The following is a 21,301-nucleotide window of genomic DNA, read 5'->3' as shown; positions in this document are numbered from 1 at the left end:
CATCGGCGGAGTAAGCAATGGGCAACGGGCATGCATGGCGCGTTAGCGCAGGGATGGCGTAGCTGCTGTACGCCGCCGGGTCGTGTTCCTTGTGAACTGGTGCATGTTACCGGCAACTAACTGGCATGTTGAAAAATGAAACTGCTGGGTGCTGATCATTCAGTCGGTAAGAAATTGAATGCTCAGGTTTTATTCAACATTAGAGCATCTCCAAGAGTGACTAAAAATTAGAGTCCTAAAATACTGACTTTGGGATCTTGCCAAAAAATTTTGGGAGGAAAAAATATCACATTCACCAACAGTTCCCAAAAAATAGTTCCCAAAACGGTTTAATTGCTGCCACATCATCCATCCGTGGGTCCACATTTTATCTTGTTCTCGTGGTTGACCCTCGCCTCCATTCCCAGCAGGCCACCGCTGCTCTTCTCTCTCATGTGTTCTTTGTTTTCCATCAAGCAAATCAGCAACAGTTCGATCTTCCTCTCCTCCGAGCTTGGCCAAACATCGATCTCCATAATTTCTTCTCTAAACCGAAGCACCCAAGCAATCGGCAGCTAGCAGCTCTCCTCTCTAATCAGAGCTCCACAGCTAGAGAGCCAAGCATGCCTGCTCCTCATCGATCCCTATTCTTCTTTGCACTGCTTCCAAATCAATGTAGCTAGCCAAGCACTAAAACCACCCACGCCATCTCTAAATTCCTTCCAATCAAAGCAGCTTGCGCTCCTCCGTCCTGCTGTTCTCCTACCCACCGAAGCAATCAGTGGTTTTAGCTCGAGGCCGAGCACCCTGCGCCACATCTTTCATCCCTTCTCTGTACGAGCAAAACAGGCAGCCAGCCACAGAGCAAGTCAAGCACCCCCTCTTCCGCACCGGTCCTCGCCTACCTGCAAGCCGTGGCGGCCTGAGTAGCGCAACGCCAGCATTGCCTGTAGAGGGCGGATGGCCCTTTTGCCGGCATCAACCCTAGAGCCTTGTGCGCCTGCACGAGAAGGATGGAAGGGGAGAAGTGAAAATGGCGTGCTGGGAAGAAATGACGCGGAATCGCAGAGGAAGAAAACCAGCGAACCGCCGATTGGGAGCGCAAGCTAGCGGCGTAAAAATGGCTCAGTTGGCCGCTAGTATTGGACGCGCGAGAATATTGGGCACCGTTTTTGGCATCTGTTGGAGCTGACGTTTGGTTCCAAAATTCACTTTTGGTAATGCATTTTGGGCACTTTTGGAGATGTTCTTACCTTCGAAATAAATTGGGTAGCGAAATTAGATAAACTTTATTTATTGCCAAATTTTGGCAAGAGTAATAACTATATCGCCAAACTTTTTTTTAATTTTTGAAAATTATATCGCCAAACTCTTTGCGAGGCAAACTTTTGGCATGTTGGGCTCTGATTCTCCCTTCGCAGCGATGGTCACTGGCGTTTTTTTTCATTTTTATATTTAGAAAAAACAAAATTTCAAAAATATATGCCGAATAGTGAAATTTTCAAAAATAGCTGCCTATAGGACCTAAATGTAAAAAAAATTACATTTAGGTCCTGGCGCCCAGGGCGCATTAAACAGTGAAATTGTAAAATCGATATAAAATCGTAGAAAAATGAAAAAATACAAACTCAACTGTTCTTGATTTTATGAAACAAGATCTACAAGTTTTGTTACATAAAGTTTTTCATTTGATCAATGTATCTTGCTCTATTTTAAATACCAGTTTAATGCACTTTTATTTAAATCTCAAGATCCATCCTTTGGATACATGTCATCTTTGGAGAGTGTTGCATATGGTGAGCATAGGCATGTACAAAATTGGTAGGCCCAGAAAATATTTCTAGAATAAGTTTTTAAATTAGATCTTGCAATATGTCTAGTTTAAATGTGTTATTTATCCATGCTGCTATACTGAGTATTAGAAGCCATAACTTATACAGTACCATTATTTTATTAAAAGGGTCAGTTGGATCCATGCCACTACAATTTCACGAAGTTGGATTTCATGTTGAAATCCATGCCATTGAGTGGCATGATTTTCAACGTGAAACCCAATTTCACGGAGTTGTGGTGGCATGAATCGAATTTTCCCTATTTTATTTCTAAAGGGCTGTAAAAAAAGTTTGGTAAATTTTGGATAATCACAACTAAACTGATAGTCACCTATGAACACTGAGCAAAACCTAGCATTGTCCTGTGAATGATCGTAGGCTGATGTGAAGCTGGAGTACGTCAGGTAAAGGCTCGTACTCGTCTACTCAGATTAATGCATGATTTAATGTGCTGCCCATATCATCATGGGCCGTGTTTGGTTTTTTTCATGGAATTACTGTAGCATGCTTTGACCGCTAATTTAGAATATCAAATGAAGTCTAATTACAAAACCACATCCACAACCCCTTGTGTAAATCGCGAGACGAATCTAATGAGATCTTTGACCGTGTGTTTCGAGGATGGTTACTGTAGCATCACTGTAGCAAATCATCGGTTAATTACCGTCATTAGATTCGTCTCGGAAAGTTACACTCATCCCTGAAAAGGTTTTGCAAATAGACTTCATTTAATACTCCATGCGGACATTCGTCTTTTTGTGTAAATTTGATGGGATGTTTTACCAAACATGGTCGCCAACAGATCTGTTGCTTTCTCCCTCTCTTCCAGAGGACGGTACTGCTGTCATGGTGTGGCTTCTCACGATCAGAGGGTGGTCGATCATATTGTCCAAGTGAGAGTCCCTGGATCACTTAAAGCGAGCAGACTGTACACCCGTTTTTTTGTTCTAGTAACTAAGTATTGGACATGTTGGAAAGAGGGAATGTTATGGCTGTTGTTGGGATTGAGATCGTGAGGGAGCGGCGGTGGCGTGCTACAGTACCCGTACAGTACCCCCGCGGTGATACAGTACCCCCGCGGGTACTGTTCACGAGATGTCGGCTGCAAGGACGAGAGAGCGGCGACTAGGGTTAGGGGTGCCGGGAACGCCGGCCGCGGGGTTTCGCCCACGGCCGGCAAGAGAGAAGGAATTTCCTTTTAATCTCTTGCTTGATTAGATTGATACATCTCTTCTCCTTATATAGAGAGGTGAGGGACCGAAGCCGACGACCAGAGGGGGGTCAATGGGAGCCGATCAAAATTTCTTCAAAATTTGAATCGTCGGCTTATATCCCGAAAATCACCCTTGCCCTCAAGCGTTCTGACCAAAGTTTGGATTAGCTATTGAAAAGCTAAACCAATACAAAAGGCCTCGAACGAGCGAGCGAAAACGCGAAGCAAATCGGAAGCGAATCGAGAGAAACCGCAGAACTGATCTGCCAGGACCGGTCTGACCGGTGCACTGGACCGGTCTGACCGGTCGCGGCTGTTCAAAAACTAGCAGACCGGTCTGATCAGTCTTGCCTACCGGTCTAACCGGTGGCACCCAGAAAACTCCCGAAAACTTGGATTCAAACGATGAATCTCAACCAAACGACCACAAAAATCGATAAAACTTGGGGGCTATGTTCATGGGGTAGATGTGAAGTTTTCCTCCAAGTTTCGTTGGATTTGGACTTCGTTTGCTCGAGATTTGACATTTGGAGCTTTGTTGGCGGGCTGTCTGGGAGCGACCGGTGTGACCGGTCTGAGTAACCGGTCTGACCGGTCTGGAATTTGATTTCCCAGCCCGACCGGTCTGTGCAACCGGTCTGACCGGTCTCTGCAGTCCAGTTCTGCGATTTGCATCGTGTTGGCTCTTTTGCTTCCGTGCAGCTACCTAGGGCTTTTCACTAGGAGATAGCTAATCCATAGCTACTCTCTCATATCCTAGGTTCAAGGGCTTGCGGTGATTTTGGGATATAGGCCGACGGATCGATTTCGGAAGAAATTTTGATCGGCTCTCATTCACCCCCCCCTCTGGTCGCCGGTTTCGGTCCTTCAAGAGGTTTACTTAACCCCTAAGCAAGCGACTAATTAACCCTAATAGGCTAAGGCCCAATAGGCCCTTGACCCCTCTAACACTACACCCCACCTGGACATGCAGCTCGTCCTCGAGTTGCAACCTAACGATGATGCTAACAATGACTCCACTAGACGCAAACCGAAAGTCTAAGAATAAGCCTTTTACATCTCGGCTTATTTTAAATAAATTGCAATTCTTTATTTTTGACTCTTGAAGATACGGCGGACACCCTCCTTGTGCTAGACCTGCACGTAAGTAGCCGCCTGGATCCCATGGAGATCATCGGAACGAGAGGCGAGGACAGGTATCGCCACCAGAAATTAGTCGCAACTGCGACCAGCGGAGACGTCCTCGTGGCGGCCGGTGACGGAACTTGATGGCGCTAGGCGATGTGCCTCCGCCGATGACAAGGAGGAAAGTGCCTCCCTTATCGCTGCTGTAGAATTGGAGTTCGCTACCTAGCGCGCACTTGAAGACAACGGCGAGTTGGCGCGAGCGCTGGTGGCCTTCCGACGGGACAAGGTCGCGCCCCCAATTGCCGAGGTCGCGCCCCCAATTGCCGAGGTCGATCGCTGTCAAAGCCGCCTCTTGCATCTCCAAGCGCATCTTCTGCAGCCAACGCCGCGCTAGGAGGCCGCGTGCTGCAGCCTGCAGCCGCACCGCTGCAAACACATGGCAGGCATCCTCCCACGCAAACGTCTTCTTCTTCCCGAGCTATGGCAAGGCTACTGCTGCAGAGCTCAATTGGTATCAGAGCTCGGTTGAGGTTTTCAGTACCTTAACCGGTTCGAAAACCACTCGGCGACCATTGCGAGTCTTGGTAAGATCCCGGTGTTTTCCGGCGAGGACTATGCCTACTGGAAGGTTCGCATGAGAGCATTGCTGCAGAACATGGGAGCCAATGTCTGGGAAATTACCACGAACCAGCTTTACGAGGTGCTTGCTGTTCGGACCACACCTCTCCAGGTGACCCAGCACGAGGCTAACGCCAAGGCCGTCAATGCCTTGTTCGCTGGCGTTTCTCGTGCTGAGTTCTCACGCGTCCAGGGTTTTCAAGAAGCCCACAAAATTTGGACGTGCCTTGAGAACTACCACAAGGGTACACCTCAGGTGAAGGCCAGACTGTTCGAGACTCACCGGCGTGAGTACGAGAACTTCACACAGGAGCCGGGCGAGAGCATTGACTTGATGTTCAGTCATTTTCAGTCGATTATGAACAAAGTCAATGCAAACAGATCTGCTGGTGCCCTTGAGTACACAGAGCACGAGAAGGCTCTCAAGTTGCTCTACATACTTGACCGCTGTGTGTGGGATCTCAAGGTGAACACGATCATTGAGTCTGCCGGCTATGAGACTCTGACCGTGAACGAGCTTTTCAGCAAGCTCAAGGCCACAGAGGTGGATAACCAGACACGAGCCAAGCTCAATGGTGCCCCTCCTTCCAAGAGCATCGCTCTTGTGACTGGCCCAGTTGGATCGAGCTCTAACGCTAACTCTGCTCTTGGTTTTTCTCTTGCCTCTTTGCCTTCTGTTTCAGATGAGCAGCTGGAGACGCTGGGTGACGACGACTTGTGTCTCCTCATCAGCAAGTTCCAGCGCGTCTACCACAACAGGCAGAGGAAGAAGAACCCCGGGTGCTACAACTGTGGCGATCTGAACCACTTCATCGCCGATTGCCCCAAGAAGTCCGGCGGTGGCCAGAACAACTCCTTCGACTACTACCGCCACTGCGACCGTGACGAGGGAGGCTCCAACAAAGAGCGTCGGTGACACAAGCACCGCAGTCGTGACCAGGGAGGACGCTTCGACAAGGAGTCGCTCAAGAAGCGCTTCCAGTATAAGGCCAAGAAGCGGGAGAAGGCCTTCCTGGTGCAGCTCAGCGACCTCGACAAGAGCTCCGACACCGACCGCTCTTCTTCACCGACCTCCGACGACGACGACAAGAAGAAGAAGAAGCGGGACAAGAAAGCCACCGGCTTCATCGGCCTTTGCTTGGCGGCCGGTCAGCGCAAGAGCTTCTGCACCATGGCGGGCGAAGCCGATGGTGCTCGTGCGTCTTCAGGTGGACATGCTACACTGACGCACTCCGGCTCTTCTCCTGGATCCGAGAGCGATTCAGAGGTAAACTCCACGATCGACCTACTTGATACAGAGGTTAGGGAGTTGTACGCCGCTCTCGACAACCAGAAGGGGCTGCTTAAGGAAGCAGCTAGAGAGCGTAGAAAGCTTAGGGTTGAGCTGGCTTGTGCTAGGGAGAAATCTAGTGAGGATGAGTGCGCTGGCTGCATATCTCACATGAATGATCTTGTTGTTGTCCGTGCCAAGCATGATAAGAACGTCGCGAACTTAGATGTTGCTAAGACTTCGCTTTCTGACGTGTCTCACGAGCTAGCCAAGGCCATTGTTAGTGATGTGCTTGAATGCGATGAGTGTCCTATCTTCAAGTCTGATCTAGCTTCTTTGCAGTCCAAGTTTGCTACTGTTGTTTGTGAACTAGAGGAGCTTAGATCTAGGCCTGCTTTGCTTGGCGCTTGTAAGCTTTGTCCCACGTTTAGGCCGGAGCTAGAGGAGAAGAACGCTTTGATCAAGTCTTTTGGAAAGACTAAGGTCGTAGAGTCTAGCCCACCTATTGACTGCTCTGTTTGCCCTGATTTGATCACTGATTTGGATAATCTTGCGGTAGAGAAAGCCAACTTGGAGAATGAGAACACATACCTTAGGGCGATTCTGAGTTGGGTTTTTAGCAGTGAGCCGCAGTTGGGCATGATGATTAAGCAGTTCAAGCGTGGTGATGGGTTTGGGGTCGGTTACACATACACGAAGTCAGACTTTGACAGGTTGTATGGTAAGATTGGCAAGGCTGCTGGAAACACTGCTAGCAGAAGCACGCAGCCTTCGCTTGTTGATCCCGCGGATGGTGTGCTTAAAGAACCACCGAAAGCACCTCCGCAGAAGCAGGTTTGGGTTCCAAAGCCCAATGAGCTGAGGAATTCCCTCGACACGCTCCTTGCTGCCGCAGCCCAGGTTGCCCAGAAGAAGGGGGCTGCTCCTCCTCGTCCGCAGGCCAGGCCTCCACCTCCCAAGCGTGAGGTGAGGTACCACTGCGAGTTCTGTGACAGGGAAGGTCACCTGGAGGAGCTTTGCTTCAGGAGGAAGCAGGCTGTGAGGCGAGAACAGGAGAGAAGGAATGCGGACATGTACTCTGCTCGGGTGCATGGTCCTTCTCGGCGTGGTGGTAGGCAAGATGCTAGGGCGTGCCGTGTAGGTGGAGGTCAGGGAGACGGTGGTGGTTACCGTGCTCCAGCGGGTGGTCGCTTTGCCGGTCGTGCTCCTGGTCGTTTTCAGTACGGCTATGGACCACGGGACCGAGGCTTTGGAGGAGGTTTTGAGGCTCCACGCTTTCCTCGCGGTGGTGTTCGTCAGTCACGCGGTAGACGGGACGGGGGATACGCTTTGTCTGGTTTTGCTAACCCTTCTGTAGAGCAAATGGCTCGACACTGATTTGCTTCTCACTTTGCTAACCCCAGTGTTGAGACATTTGCTCACCCTTTGTCTCACTACTGATGTGCAGGTCGGAGGCTTAGAGAACAGGTGGATCATGGACTCCGGTTGTTCGCGCCACATGACCGGAAATGACAAATGGTTCTCCAGCCTCACCCCGATGCGCTCAAAGGAGTACATTGTGTTCGGGGATAATGGAAGAGGAAAGGTACGTGGACTTGGCGCTGTTCGAGTTTCTGATCGCTTTACCCTGAGAGAAGTTGCTTTGGTTTCAAATCTTGGCTTTAATTTGCTCTCTGTTTCGCAACTTCTTGATGAGGGGTTTGAGATTCGCTTCAAGGAGGGTTGCTCGCGTGTTTTGGATTCCAGGGGAGATTTGGTTTGCCGGATTACACCTCGCGATCGAGTTTTCTTGGTTGACTTCTCTGGAACTCCTTTTGGACCTTCTCATTGCTTGATGGCTGGTCCTTCTTCTGATTTGTAAAAGTGGCATAGGAGACTTGAACATTTGAGCTTCGATTTGTTGTCGAGACTAAGCTCACTTGGCCTGATCCGAGGATTGCCCAAATTGAAGTTTGAAAAGGACCTTGTTTGCCATCCGTGTCGCCACGGGAAGATGTTTGCTACTTCACATCCACCTGTTAATCAGATGATGACCTCTCACCCTGGAGAGTTGCTACACATGGACACTGTCGGTCCTTCTCGGGTGATGTCTGTTGGTGGGAAGTGGTACGTTCTTGTGATTGTGGACGATTTTTCTCGCTATTCTTGGGTCTTTTTCATGAGAACCAAGGATGAGGCTTTCGAGTTTGTTCGAGACTTGATCTTGAGGTTGAAAAATGAGTTACCCCAGGCCATGAGAGCGATCCGCAGTGATAATGGCACAGAATTCAAAAACGCTTGTTTTGACGCCTTTTGCAGTGATTAAGGGATTGAACACCAGTATTCTTCTCCCTACACACCACAGCAGAATGGAGTGGTAGAGCGGAAGAATCGGATGCTGGTTGAGATGGCGAGGACGATGCTTGATGAGCATAGAACTCCTCGCAAATACTGGCTGAGGCGGTTAACACCGCTTGTTACGTGTCCAACCGCATTTTCTTGCGTGCTTTCATGCACAGGACTTCTTATGAGTTGCGGTTTGGACGCCAGCCCCGTGTTGACCATCTCAGTGTTTTTGGTTGCCGGTGCTTTGTGCTGAAAGATGGAAATCTTGATAAGTTTGAGTCTCGTTCGTCTGACAACATTTTTCTCAGTTATGCTTCTCACTCTAGAGCGTACAGTGTGCTGATTATTGATACTAACATCGTCAGAGAGACTTGTGAAGTCACTTTAGACGAGACTGCACCGTGCAATTCTTCTGTCTTTGAAGTTGCAGGAGATGATGAGCTCGGCACCTCCATCTTTGAAGATGAGGAGGAAGAAGCTGCAGAGGGCGACGCTGAGGCTACCACGCGTGCTGTGGACCCAGCTATCTCTGCCACGAGCTCGGACGATGACGACGGACCCGACCCGACTACGTCTACTTCCCGGGGGCTGATCGAGGAGGTGACTCAGGCTTCACCAGCTGCACCTGAGGAGGCCCTAGCTTTGGTTGAGGAGGAGGCGACTTCGACACGGGAAGCACCGCGACACATTCAGCGTCGCCATCCACCTCAACAGATGCTAGGTGATCTCAACGAGCGAGTCACCAGGTCCAAGGTAACAAGTATCGTTGGCTTTGCGTATTCAGCGTTTGTTGCCTCTTTTGAGCCCAAAGATATTGGACACGCTCTTTCTAATTCTAATTGGGTCAATGCCATGCCTGAGGAACTTGAAAATTTTGAAAGAAACCAAGTTTGGGTTTTAGTCGAGCCTCCACCTGCTTCTAATCCCATCGGAACGAAGTGGGTTTTCAAAAACAAGCAGGGTGAGGATGGTTTGGTTGTTCGGAACAAGGCTCGTCTTGTTGCCCAGGGGTTTTGCCAAAAAGAGGGTATTGATTTTGAGGAAACCTTTGCCCCTGTTGCTCGTTTCGAAGCTATTCGAATCTTTCTTGCATTTGCTGCTTCCAAGGGTTTTAAGATTTTCCAAATGGATGTTAAATCTGCCTTCTTGAATGGTTTTATCGAAGAAGAGGTTTATGTGAAGCAATCCCCTGGTTTCGAAAATCCCAAGTTTCCAAACCGTGTTTATAAACTTCAGAAAGCTCTTTACGGTTTGAAACAGGCTCCTAGAGCTTGGTATGATAGATTGAAAACTTTTTTGCTGGCTCAGGGCTTTAAAATGGGATATGTTGATAAAACTTTGTTCCTCATGCGATCTGGCACAGACTTTCTTTTAGTTCAGATATACGTGGATGATATTATCTTTGGTGGCTCTTCTCACGCTCTTGTCTCCAAGTTTTCTAAGCAGATGTCCAGGGAGTTCGAGATAAGCATGATGGGTGAGCTGCAGTTCTTCCTCGGGCTGCAGATCAAGCAAACTCCTCAGGGCACTTTTGTCCATCAAGCCAAGTACACTAGAAACTTGCTGCGGAAGTTCGACATGAGTGACTTATCTCCTCAGCCGACTCCGGCCAGTACATCTACGGCGCTTGATGAGGACTTGGATGGCGAGGCGGTGGACCAGAAGGAGTACAGGAGCATGATCGGCTCTCTCCTGTACCTGACGGCGTCGCGACCGGACATCCAGTTCGGCGTCTGCCTCTGCACGCGGTATCAGGCTTCGCCGCGCACTTCCCACAAGCAGGTGGTGAAACGCATCTTCAGGTATCTGAAATTCACCCCTAAATTTGGTGTTTGGTATTCTGCGGATTCTTCTCTGGTTTTGGTGGGCTTTTCTGATGCCGATTTCGGTGGGTGTCGGTTGGATCGCAAGTCGACATCCGGCACTTGTCAATTTCTCGGTACATCTTTGGTGTCTTGGTCCTCTCGCAAGCAGGCTAGTGTAGCGCTTTCTTCCACAGAAGCTGAGTATGTTGCCGCTGCTGCTCCCAGATACTTTGGATGAAACAAACCTTGCAGGATTATGGATTGAGTTTTGGTAGGGTTCTCATCTTTGTAGACAACATGTCCGCTATTAGCATTGTAAAGAACCCTGTCCTACACTCCAGAACCAAACACATAGATATCCGATTCCATTTCCTGCGAGATAACCATGAGAGAGTACACATAGACTTGATCCATGTCCCTTCAGAGAGGCAAACCTCAGATATTCTAACCAAACCGCTAGAGCAGGACACCTTTGCTCGCTTGCGAGGGGAGCTTGGGGTTTGTTACCCTTTTTGATCGCTGACTTTTCTTTGGTTAGCTTTGTAGGTCTTGTTTGCTCTTCTTTTTGTTTTCTAGGTTTGGTAGTTGCATTGTGCATATGCATTGTACATGTTTGCATTTTGTATTATCTCACTTGCACTAGCATTCTTGTATACACTGCTATGATCTTCTAGTGCCTGCTAGTGTGAGTTGATAAATTTGATCATGTATAGCTTGCTCCACTGTGTATATGACATCATCTGAGTTAAACTATTTTGATTTGAAAATCTGAAAACATGATCACCCTGTCTTGGCTACTAGCATGTTAGGTCGTGTTGATATGCTTTGCTATCTTATTCATGCTAGTGTAGCCTTTCGTTCAGCAATTCATACTTGAAATAATCTCAATTTGATAAAATTGCTTGAACTGCTCTTGAAATGGATTGAAAAGATCCAGGTGGGATTGCTTGTCGCATTGATCGAGCTTTCGGGATGGCTCACTTTGCACTTGTGAGAACCCGGGCAAGGCTGTGCATGACTGAAACGAGTGCCTTAAACTTTTGATTGTCCTTGACATAGGCTTGGCCTCGTTGCTAAGTGAAGCATGACAAGCTTTCAACCCCTGGCATTAAGAATTGCTTGATAAAAATTTGGTTGAAAAATGAATGTGTACAACATGCTTTGGCTGGTTTGGCTCACCTGTATGAGTATGAGTAGCACTGCTCTCCATTTCCTACTTGTTAGTGCTAGATCATGGGTGATGCTTTTATTTCCCCTAAACTGAACTTGCCTAGCTCTAGACTGATTCGATATACCCTGTTGAGCTAGATGCAGGTCTTGTTTATGGATGCACACGTGTTTGTGACTAGATGTTGCTCATTTCATTGTATCCCTGAATGCTTCCACTTACACCTCCTGCATTGCATTCATTGCATAGCATCTGTTCAGGGGGAGTTTCAGCTTCAGGGGGAGTTTTAGGTCTTTTTAGACTTGATGTGTGCATGTGCCAACAAGGGGGAGAATTTTGGGAGAAGTGATCGAACAAGGGGGAGACTTGTTTGATTTTTTGAAAAACTTGTTGTGCACAGGGCTTTGAGAGTGCATCATTTTGGGCGAGTTGCACTTGTGAGAGGGAAAAACTTTGGTTTGGGAGTGTCTGCTTTGATTCTGGCTCCTGGTTTTCTTCGTTTCCCTTCCACTTCCAGCATGACTGCGTCGAGCGTTACCTTTGTCTTTGAGGAGTCATGTTTTGGATTTTGATCGATTGCGTCGAGCCGTTGCCCTTATCTTAGGGGATTGATCTCTGCTTGAGTAAGTGACTGTTTTTGCTTTTCTGAGCTTTGTGTCACTTGCTTGAGTTCTTCACTTTCTTGCTTCTCTTTTTATCACTTCTCTGCTTTCAGGTGGTGTGTTGATAATGCACTCATCAAGGGGGAGATTGAGGAACGAGAGTACTCTATCCTGCCTGTGATGAGTGAATTGTCAACCGTGCGGTGTGATCGTGCGCTTGGTCTTTGGATTGCAGGTACACGGGCGTCGAGTGTCGGCGGGGAGCTGCCGTGGAGGTGCTGTGGCCAATGGACCGTGCGGTGGACGGCGGTGAAGGGCAGCCGGGACCGGAGCTCGGACCGGGCGGTAGCTGTGGCGTCCACTCCTGGATCGAGGGCGCAAGCGGCGACGGGAGGCGGGTTTCTTGGTTTGCGCCACAAAACTAAGGAGGCGGACGGCGATTGAAGACGCCAAATCGTGGAGGCACGGGCGTCGGTCTCGGGACTGACGGAGGCGACGGGCGTCGACGGCGTCTAGGGCCTCGCTGCGGGCGAGGAGGTGACGAGCGGCGTCTAGGGCCGTCAGAAGGCCGAGGCGGGAACGGCGTCTAGGGCCACGGCATGGAGGCGGGAATCTTCCCGCACGTGAGGTTTTGGCGGTTTTCTCAAAACCGGCCGCCCCGGGTTTCGCGGACCCTCCAAAATCGCGGACCGGTACTTCGTCGACGTGGCGGCATCGCAGCAAAGACTTCGAGTCGAAGAAAGAAGCTCCGCCGTCGATCGAGGGTGTACAGCGGGCTGCTGCAGGCCCTACCGGTCTGACCGGTCTGGCCGCAGCAGCTGGGTATAAAAATCCCACCAGCCCGTGGCTAGGGGAGCCTCTTGAGCCTTTTGTTTTCTCTTCGTTTTTCCTTCTCCCTGCCCCTGCTCTAGGTTAGGGCCAAGGTCTCCAACGCAAAGGGAGGTTAGATTATAGCTAATCTCTTCGATTTAGAGGGTGGATGATGGTGTGGTCGACTCTAGCCTTTGTATAGGTGAATTCCTCCGTGAATTATGAATGAAATTGTGTTGAGATTCACCCGTGTGTGCTGAGCTTTTCGTCCTCCCTTTCCCTTTGTGTTTTTGGACTTGATTTTTCCTCCTTTGAGGTGTTTTGTGTTTGGAGGAGTCAAGTTCTTCGATTCGTGGTTTGATGGACTCATTGTGATGATTCTAATCTATCTAGCCTAGTGCCAAACCCGAAGGAATCGCGAGTTCTCACGGATTGAGATTTTTTTGGGTTCTTGAGAAAACCCCAATTCTCTTTGACCTTCCCTTAATTTCTCACGATCTGTTAATCTTTTGGAAAAGATCTTTTGGGGATATGTTCATGTGGTAGATGCGAAGCTTTCCTCCAAGTTTCGTTGGATTTAGACTTCGTTTGCTCGAGATTTGACATTTGGAGCTTTGTTGGCGGGCTGTCTGGGAGCGACCGGTCTGACCGGTCTGGAATTTGATTTCCCAGCCCGACCGGTCTGTGCAACCGGTCTGACCGGTCTCTGCAGTCCAGTTCTGCGATTTGCATCGTGTTGGCTCTTTTGCTTCCGTGCAGCTACCTAGGGCTTTTCACTAGGAGATAGCTAGTCCATAGCTACTCTCTCATATCCTAGGTTCAAGGGCTTGCGGTGATTTTGGGATATAGGCCGACGGATCGATTTCGGAAGAAATTTTGATCGGCTCTCATTCACCCCCCCTCTGGTCGCCGGTTTCGGTCCCTCAAGAGGTTTACTTAACCCCTAAGCAAGCGACTAATTAACCCTAATGGGCTAAGGCCCAATAGGCCCTTGACCCTCTAACACTACACCCCACCTGGACATGCAGCTCGTCCTCGAGTTGCAACCTAACGATGATGCTAACAATGACTCCACTAGACGCAAACCGAAAACCTAAGAATAAGCCTTTTACATCTCGGCTTATTTTAAATAAACTGCAATTCTTTATTTTTGACTCTTGAAGATACGGCGGACACCCTCCTTGTGCTGGACCTGCACGTAAGTAGCCGCCTGGATCCCATGGAGATCATCGGAACGAGAGGCGAAGACAGGTATCGCCACCGGAAATTAGTCGCAACAGCGACCAGCGGAGACGTCCTCGTGGCGGCCGGTGACGGAACGTGATGGCGCTAGGCGATGTGCCTCCGCCGATGACAAGGAGGAAAGCACCTCCCTTATCGCTGCTGTAGAATTGGAGTTCGCTACCTAGCGCGCGCTTGAAGACAACGGCGAGTTGGCGCGAGCGCTGGTGGCCTTCCGACGGGACAAGGCCGCCCCCCCATTTGCCGAGGTCGCGCCCCCAATTGCCGAGGTCGATCGCTGTCAAAGCCGCCTCTTGCATCTCCAAGCGCATCTTCTGCAACCAACGCCGCGCCGCTGCAAACACATGGCAGGCATCCTCCCACGCAAACGTCTTCTTCTTCCCGAGCTATGGCAAGGCTACTGCTGCAGGTACGACTGGATGCCAGCAGCGCGCTGCAACCGGCAGCGGCGGCGCCGTTGCCTGGGTGCCATCTACGCCCCCGTAGAAGATGCCCTCACCGTGCTGCTGTGGAGGCACGGGGCTAGGGGCGGTAAACGATGGGAAGGCGGCCGCGAACCTTGACTCCAACAAGGTCAGGCGGGCCTCCATGTGCGCCTCCATGTCGCCCATGCTGCTCAGCAGTTTGGTCATCAGGGCGGCCTAACCCTCCATGGTTAGCGGCGGCGGCGGTGGCTCAGACTTGTCGTCGCCTGGCATATCTGATACCAGATTGTTATGGCTGTTGTTGGGTTGCATATCGTGAGAGGAGAGGGGGCGGTTGCTACCGAGCTACAGTACCCCGCGGGGCTACAGTAACCCGCGGGTACTGTTCACGAGATGGTGGCTGAAGGGCGGCTAGGGTTGGGGGCGCTGGAACGCCGGCCGCGGGGCTTCGCCCACGGCCGGCAAAAGAGAAGGGATTTCTTTCTAATATCTTGCTTGATTAGATTGATACATCTCCTATCCTTATATACAGAGGTTCACTTAACCTTAAGCAAGCGACTAATTAACCCTAATGGACTAAGGGCTTAACAGGGAAATTGCTTCATCGCTGCGTACCCACGACCACAAGCAAAGCTAGGCGGAAATGAGATTATCCCAACAATAAAACACGTCGAGGCAGGTCGATCGGGACAAATCAGCAGCAGCAGTTCAGCATCACCAGCTTTCTCCGTTTGTCAGTTGGGGCTTTGCCTCCAGAGTGGAGGAGGGTGCAGCCCTCCATGCTCAGCTGCGCCAATCAAGGCGGCAGACCTTCGGGGGATCATCAAGGAATGATAGCATCCTGCCTGCAAAACGCAAGACTTTCACTGCCATCAATGCCATTATGCCAAGGGCGGGTTTGGTAACCCACCAAATCATGCAGCAATTGCTTGCTGATGCTGCTGTTACCATTGATGGGACAGTGTCCTATACTCCTATCCTCCCTCGCTCTCTATCAGCTCAAGTCGTCGAGGGGGGCATCCCCATCGGCACCCCCCTGTGCGCATGTCTTTGCTTACAGTACGTGAGCTTCCCTTGGCTCTCAATGAGTTGTGTGTTATTGCTCTGTGTTTTGTCCTGCTTAAAAGTCTGTCCATGCACACACTACTGTTAAGTGTTAACTACTCCTGCTTAAAAGCTGAAGCTGGAGAAGGAGTAACTAATGTTGCACATCCTGTTTTCTCTCTAGTGTGCTCACAGCGCCTTCTTTTACTACCAATTTCATTTACGGTTTTGCCCCTTTTTTCTCAATAACAACATGAATCCGGATGAACATGGAGCCAGAAATTGGCACTCCCATCATACAGATGGCTTGAGGCCCTCTGGCGGCACTCAATTCCAACCACACCCAGGACCCCACACGGGCTGCTAGGGCCAGGGTATGGTACAGTTTATATAAATACAACTCCTGACATCGCCGTAAGACCAAGGCTGTGTTTAGATGTTTTGGAAAAAAAAAATTGCGATGAAATCTTATTAATTTGAAGTATTAAATGAATTTTATTTACAAAACCTTTTGCATAGATGGGTTGTAAATCGTGAGACGAATCTAATGATGCTAATTAATTCATGATTAATCAATAATTAGCGGATGGTTATTGCAACATCAATGTTGCAAATCATGGATTAAGTAGGCTCATTAGATTCGTCTCGCGATTTACAGTCCATCCATGTAAAAAGTTTGGTAAACAGACTTCATTTAGTACTTCATGCATTTGTCGAAATATTATGTGATGTTTTTTTTTCGTTTACGATGTTTTTGGGTGGGAACTAAACAAATGCCCGAGACCAGCAGTACGACGGGGGGTAATGCTGCTGCGGGGGACCGGTGCAGCCTTGGGGTAAGTCTGCAGATCACACAACAAACATAGGGACAGGTGAACAGATACAACAGGAGGGGACAATGGTGTGAAATTCCGTACCTAATCGACTTTTTTACTGGTTTGAAACCGAGGTTGTGTTTAGTTGTAAAATTTTTTTTCTCCAAACTTCACTATTCATCTATCACATCAAATTTTTTACCTCATGCATGGAGTATTTAATGTAGATAAATAAAAAAACTAATTGCATAGTTTTGATGTACGTTGCGAGACGAATCTTTTGAGCCTAGTCAGTCTATGGTAAGACAATATTTACCACAAGCAAACGAAAAATGCTACAGTGTGCTACAGAATCCGATGTGACCATTTTTACCACTTTTTGCGGATCTAAACACAACCCGAGGAGTAACGGATCGTGTACAGTATCGGATAACCTGCCAATGGTGTCTATCTGATTTAGCTGTACTTTTAACACTGAACTGAACACCTGCTTAACTGAAAACTGCAGGAGCAGTAGTACGTAGCATTTTCAGGGACAGCCGAGGCATGCTCAGGTAAGTCTTTTCTGAACTCTAAGTTCTGATCTGCAAACCTTGTTCTGAAATCATCAGAGAAAAGAAATCCCGTGGAGTTTTCACGATGAAAGGTCAGCAATTAGCAGCTCGGAGATACTAGTATAGTAGTATCCAACAAGACGGAAACGAGGACGCGGGTGCATGGACACAGTAATGCAAAAGCGCACGGGCAGGTACGTGCAACAACAATGCCGTCACTGCGCTGCCGCGTGCACCTGCCAGCCATCGCCTAGCGAATAGCGATTCCTTGGAGTGGCATTGACGCCTAGCTCTGCCGCGCCCGCGTACGTGCCTGGCTGCCAATCCTTCTTGCGATGATTGTATCTCGCAACCTTCGCAGCTTTCTCCTCTGATCTTCCCACCACCGATCCATCCATTCCGCCCCCGGGCCCCTTGAAATGGTTTGATACCCGCCGCCATGCCCAGCCCCTCCCGCCGCCTCCTGCTCTGCCTCTTCCTGATCGCATGCGGCGCCGGCCTTGTCTTCTCGATCACCGGCAGCGGTGGCAGCAGGACCAAGGAAGCTGGCAATGGCGAGGCCAAGTTCAGGGTGCTGCGTGGTCTTGACACTCTCGGGCTGAGGCAGAAGCAGCTTCACGCGGCCCATGGACATGGGGTCTCTCCGGCCCCGGCTCCGGCGCGTGCCGGCCTGCCTCTACTCCACAAGGACGCGCGGCTCCCGGTCCCCGGGAAAGTCGCCCACGGCCACAAGAGGGGGAATAATAATGCCACGGCGCCGAGCCGGAGCCCACCGCGCGGCGAGGGAGGCGACGGCGAGCGCGGGGGCAAGAAGAAGATAAGCATGCAGCTGGTCGTCGTCGCCGCGGCGGCCGCGCTGTCGGGGGCGGCGCTGGTGCTCCTCGCCGTCCTGGTGGTGTTCCTGACGTGCAGGAGGTTCCAGGGGAAGCGCGGGGGCGCCGACCCGAACGCCGGCACCAACAAGGTGAGCTTCGAGCCGGCGCCGGGCATGTTCTACCTGGACGCCATCAAGCCGTACCTCGACGACGCCGGGCGCGGCGACGGCGGGGGGAAGGCGGGGCCTAAAGACGAGGAGGAGCCGAAGCGCGAGGAGGAGGACGGCGGCGGAGCCTGCTCCGACGACGGCGCCGATTCGGTCCACTCCTCGTGCTGCTTCCACTCGTCGCACTTCTCCTACTCCGAGCTCACCAAGGCCGACGGCGCGTCGCCGTCGCCCTCCGTCCGGTCGAAGCGACGCGGCTCCGCCCCGACGACGCCGGCGGACAAGAGCAAGCTCGCGAGTCCGTTCTCGCCGCTGGGCCCGCGCACGCCGAGAAGCGAGGATCGGCGCCGCCGCGCGCGTTCCCCGAGCTCGTCGGCGTCTGTGCTGACATCCCAGTCGCTCAATGATCACGAGCTCCAGACAACTGCTCAGTCCGTCAGGTCTCTAAAGTTTCAGAGTGGCAGCGCGTTCCACGCAAAAGAAGCAGAGGTGGACACCGCGAGCTCGAACGCCGCGAGTAGCAAACCAGTGCGACCTCCACCGCCGCCGCCGCCGCCACCGGTGATGGTAAAACAGCAGCAGAACGTCCAGACAGGCTGTGGCGATCCGGCCGTGCCCCCACCGCCGCCGCCACCACCACCTCCGCTGATGGCGCCACGAGGACGGAACGTTCAGTCAAGTTGTGGTGGTCCGGCTCCGGCCGTCCCCGCGCCGCCTCCGCCGCCGCCGGCACTGCTAGTACCGCAGCGACACAATGGCCCTGCCCTCCCGCCGCCGCCTGCGCCGCCGGGTCTGTTGAGGCAGAGCGCGCCTGTCGTCGGCAAGAACGGCGCGCCGCTGCCCAAGCTGAAGCCCCTGCACTGGGACAAGGTGCGCGCCGCGCCCAACCGGCGGATGGTGTGGGACAGGATCCGGTCCAGCTCGTTCGAGTAAGTTTCGATCACCTTCTCTCTTGCTGCGCACTCTCCCCATCTGATTGGTGACCACGAACGAATTCGAAATGGTAATCGCTGTCGCTGCCTGCTGGTGCTTGTTGGCAGGTTGGACGAGCAGATGATCGAGTCGCTGTTCGGATACAACGGCGCGAGGTGCCCGGCGAGGCACGAGGAGGCCCAGAACCGGAGCCCCTCGCTCGGGCACCACGTCCTGGACCCCAAGAGGCTGCAGAACATGACCATCCTGATGAAGGCCGTCAACGCCACCGCCGACCAAATCTACGCCGCCCTGATGCACGGTGAGTGCTCCAATGAACTGCCCCGGCCTGATGCATCTGGACAAACGCGGATCCTTGACTCGTATTTTTTTTTTTTGGGCACGGTCTTCTTGGTCGTGTTGGTTGGTTCAGGGAACGGCCTGTCCGTGCAGCAACTGGAGGCACTGATCAAGATGGCGCCGACCAAGGAGGAGGTCGACAAGCTCGAGGGCTACGACGGCGACGTCGGCAGCCTGGTCGCGGCCGAGAGGCTCCTCAAGGTGGTGCTGACGATACCGTGCGCGTTCGCGCGCGTCGAGGCCATGCTGTACCGGGAGACCTTCGCCGACGAAGTCAGCCACATCAGGAAGTCGTTCGAGATGCTCGAGGTAAGCAAGCGAGACCGATAAGCAGATGGCCGGTGTATTGATTATTATCTCGTGATCGGATTGTGCTAACACTATTGCCAACGATGCTGTTCTTGTTGTCTGAAAGGACGCGTGCCGGGAGCTGATGTCGAGCAAGCTGTTCCTGAAGCTGCTGGAGGCCGTGCTGAAGACCGGGAACCGGATGAACGTCGGGACGGCGCGGGGCGGCGCCATGGCGTTCAAGCTGGACACACTGCTCAAGCTCGCCGACGTGAAGGGCGCCGACGGGAGGACCACGCTGCTGCACTTCGTGGTCCAGGAGATGATCCGGTCGCAGAAGCCGGCGGCGGCGCGCGCGGCGCCGGACATCGCGGCCGGGCTCGCCGCCGAGCTCACCAACGTCAGGAGGACGGCGACGGTGGACCTGGACGTGCTCACCACCTCGGTGTCGGGCCTCTCGCAGGGGCTGTCCCGGATCAGGGCGGTGGTGGGGGCGGACCTGGCCGGCGACGAGCGGGGCCGGTGCTTCGTGGCCCTCATGGCCCCCTTCGTGGCGCAGGCCGGGGAGGTGATCCGGGTGCTGGAGGACGGCGAGTGCCGGGTCCTGGCGCACGTCAGGGACATCACCGAGTACTACCACGGCGACGTCGGCAGGGACGAGGCCAGCCCGCTCCGGATCTTCGTCATCGTCAGGGACTTCCTGGCCATGCTGGAGAGGGCGTGCAAGGAGGTGAGGGGAGCCAGCAGGGGCTGCTGCCACGGACCGAATGGTGCCCCGGGCAACACTGTATGACAGATACTCCGGAAACGGGAAGGGGACACCACTGTAATTCTTGGTTTCGCCGCTGTTCTTGATCGTTAGGAATGAATTCGTTGTAGATCAGAAGCTTATTTCTTCTTCATTTTCATGCGCATTCTGTGGACGGTACAGCAATTGGCGAGTCACTCAAATCTGATGGTGCTTTTTTTTTTTTTTGCATCTGATACTCAAAATAGCTTTAGGAGAATCTAGCAGCTTCAACGTGGAGATGTGTGGTTGGGTGAATTCAAACATGGGACACCTGACCACCCCAAGATCTGTGCGACACAAGTTGCCGTTTGTCTGGCTCCTCGTTTTATCCACAATGGTCTCCATGCGCTTACTTTTTTGCCCCTGCGGAATTTGAATTCGTATGCGTCGCCTGCCGAGTTTCAGAGCGCCACGTTCGGTTCAGAACCCCTGCTCGTTTTCTCTGCCGCTATGTCCGCCACGTGCTCGCGCTCGTCGGCTCGAGGAGCGATCCAGGGGGCCAGGGCCCGCGGCCGTGTGGGCGACCCCAGTAGTGCTGTCTGTCGCCAGCCATATCCCTTTTCCAGGCCCAGCGAGCCGGCGAGGCCCGCCTCTCCTCTCTTTCTCACAGCGCGGGGCCGGTGTTGGGTTGCTCGTTTGGCCCATACCCAGCAGTCAGCTTTGATGGGCCGGCCCAATAGTTTTTGCACTATTCCCTCCATAAAAAACAAATCATACTAGGATTCAAAATTCATCTAAAGAATATGTCACCTTGCTCTATTTAGAAAGTGTACGTGTATGCAAGAATCAATTAGTTTCAAATATAGGTAATAAATAGGGGTAGATATAGTTATTTTACGTTCTCGATAATTTATCCTAAAATTTGGCCAAATAGTTTTTGAACTACTCACTCCGTCCAAAAAAAAGTCATTATTGATTCAATGTTTGTCTTAAAAAATAAGTCACCTTACCCTATTTAGAAAGTGTATGTGCATGAAGAATCAATTAATACCAAATATGGGTAATAAATAGAGATAAACATAGTCATTTTACCTTCTTTTTAATTTGTCATAGAATTTTTAGGATGATTTGTTTTTTGGATGAAGGAAGTATGTTGGAGGAGTTCCCATCGCTTCACGTTGGAGCATCTCTGCGAGATT

General features: G+C 51.4%; 1 protein-coding gene across 1 annotated transcript; it reads left to right on the top strand.

Annotated features, from left to right (window-relative positions):
• Positions 1 to 17,248: 17,248 nt before the first annotated feature.
• LOC120640180 (formin-like protein 2) lies at positions 17,249 to 20,341 on the top strand (the record flags this gene model as incomplete). The annotated part of the gene is made up of 4 exons (XM_039916044.1): positions 17,249 to 18,741; positions 18,853 to 19,046; positions 19,158 to 19,393; positions 19,500 to 20,341. Coding segments are annotated over 4 exons (2,589 nt in total), but the record flags the coding sequence as incomplete, so codon positions are not given.
• Positions 20,342 to 21,301: the final 960 nt, after the last annotated feature.

This window comes from Panicum virgatum, chromosome 7K (genome assembly GCF_016808335.1).
Source record: "Panicum virgatum strain AP13 chromosome 7K, P.virgatum_v5, whole genome shotgun sequence".
NCBI lineage: Eukaryota > Viridiplantae > Streptophyta > Magnoliopsida > Poales > Poaceae > Panicum > Panicum virgatum.
This window is presented reverse-complemented; position numbering and strand designations above follow the sequence as displayed.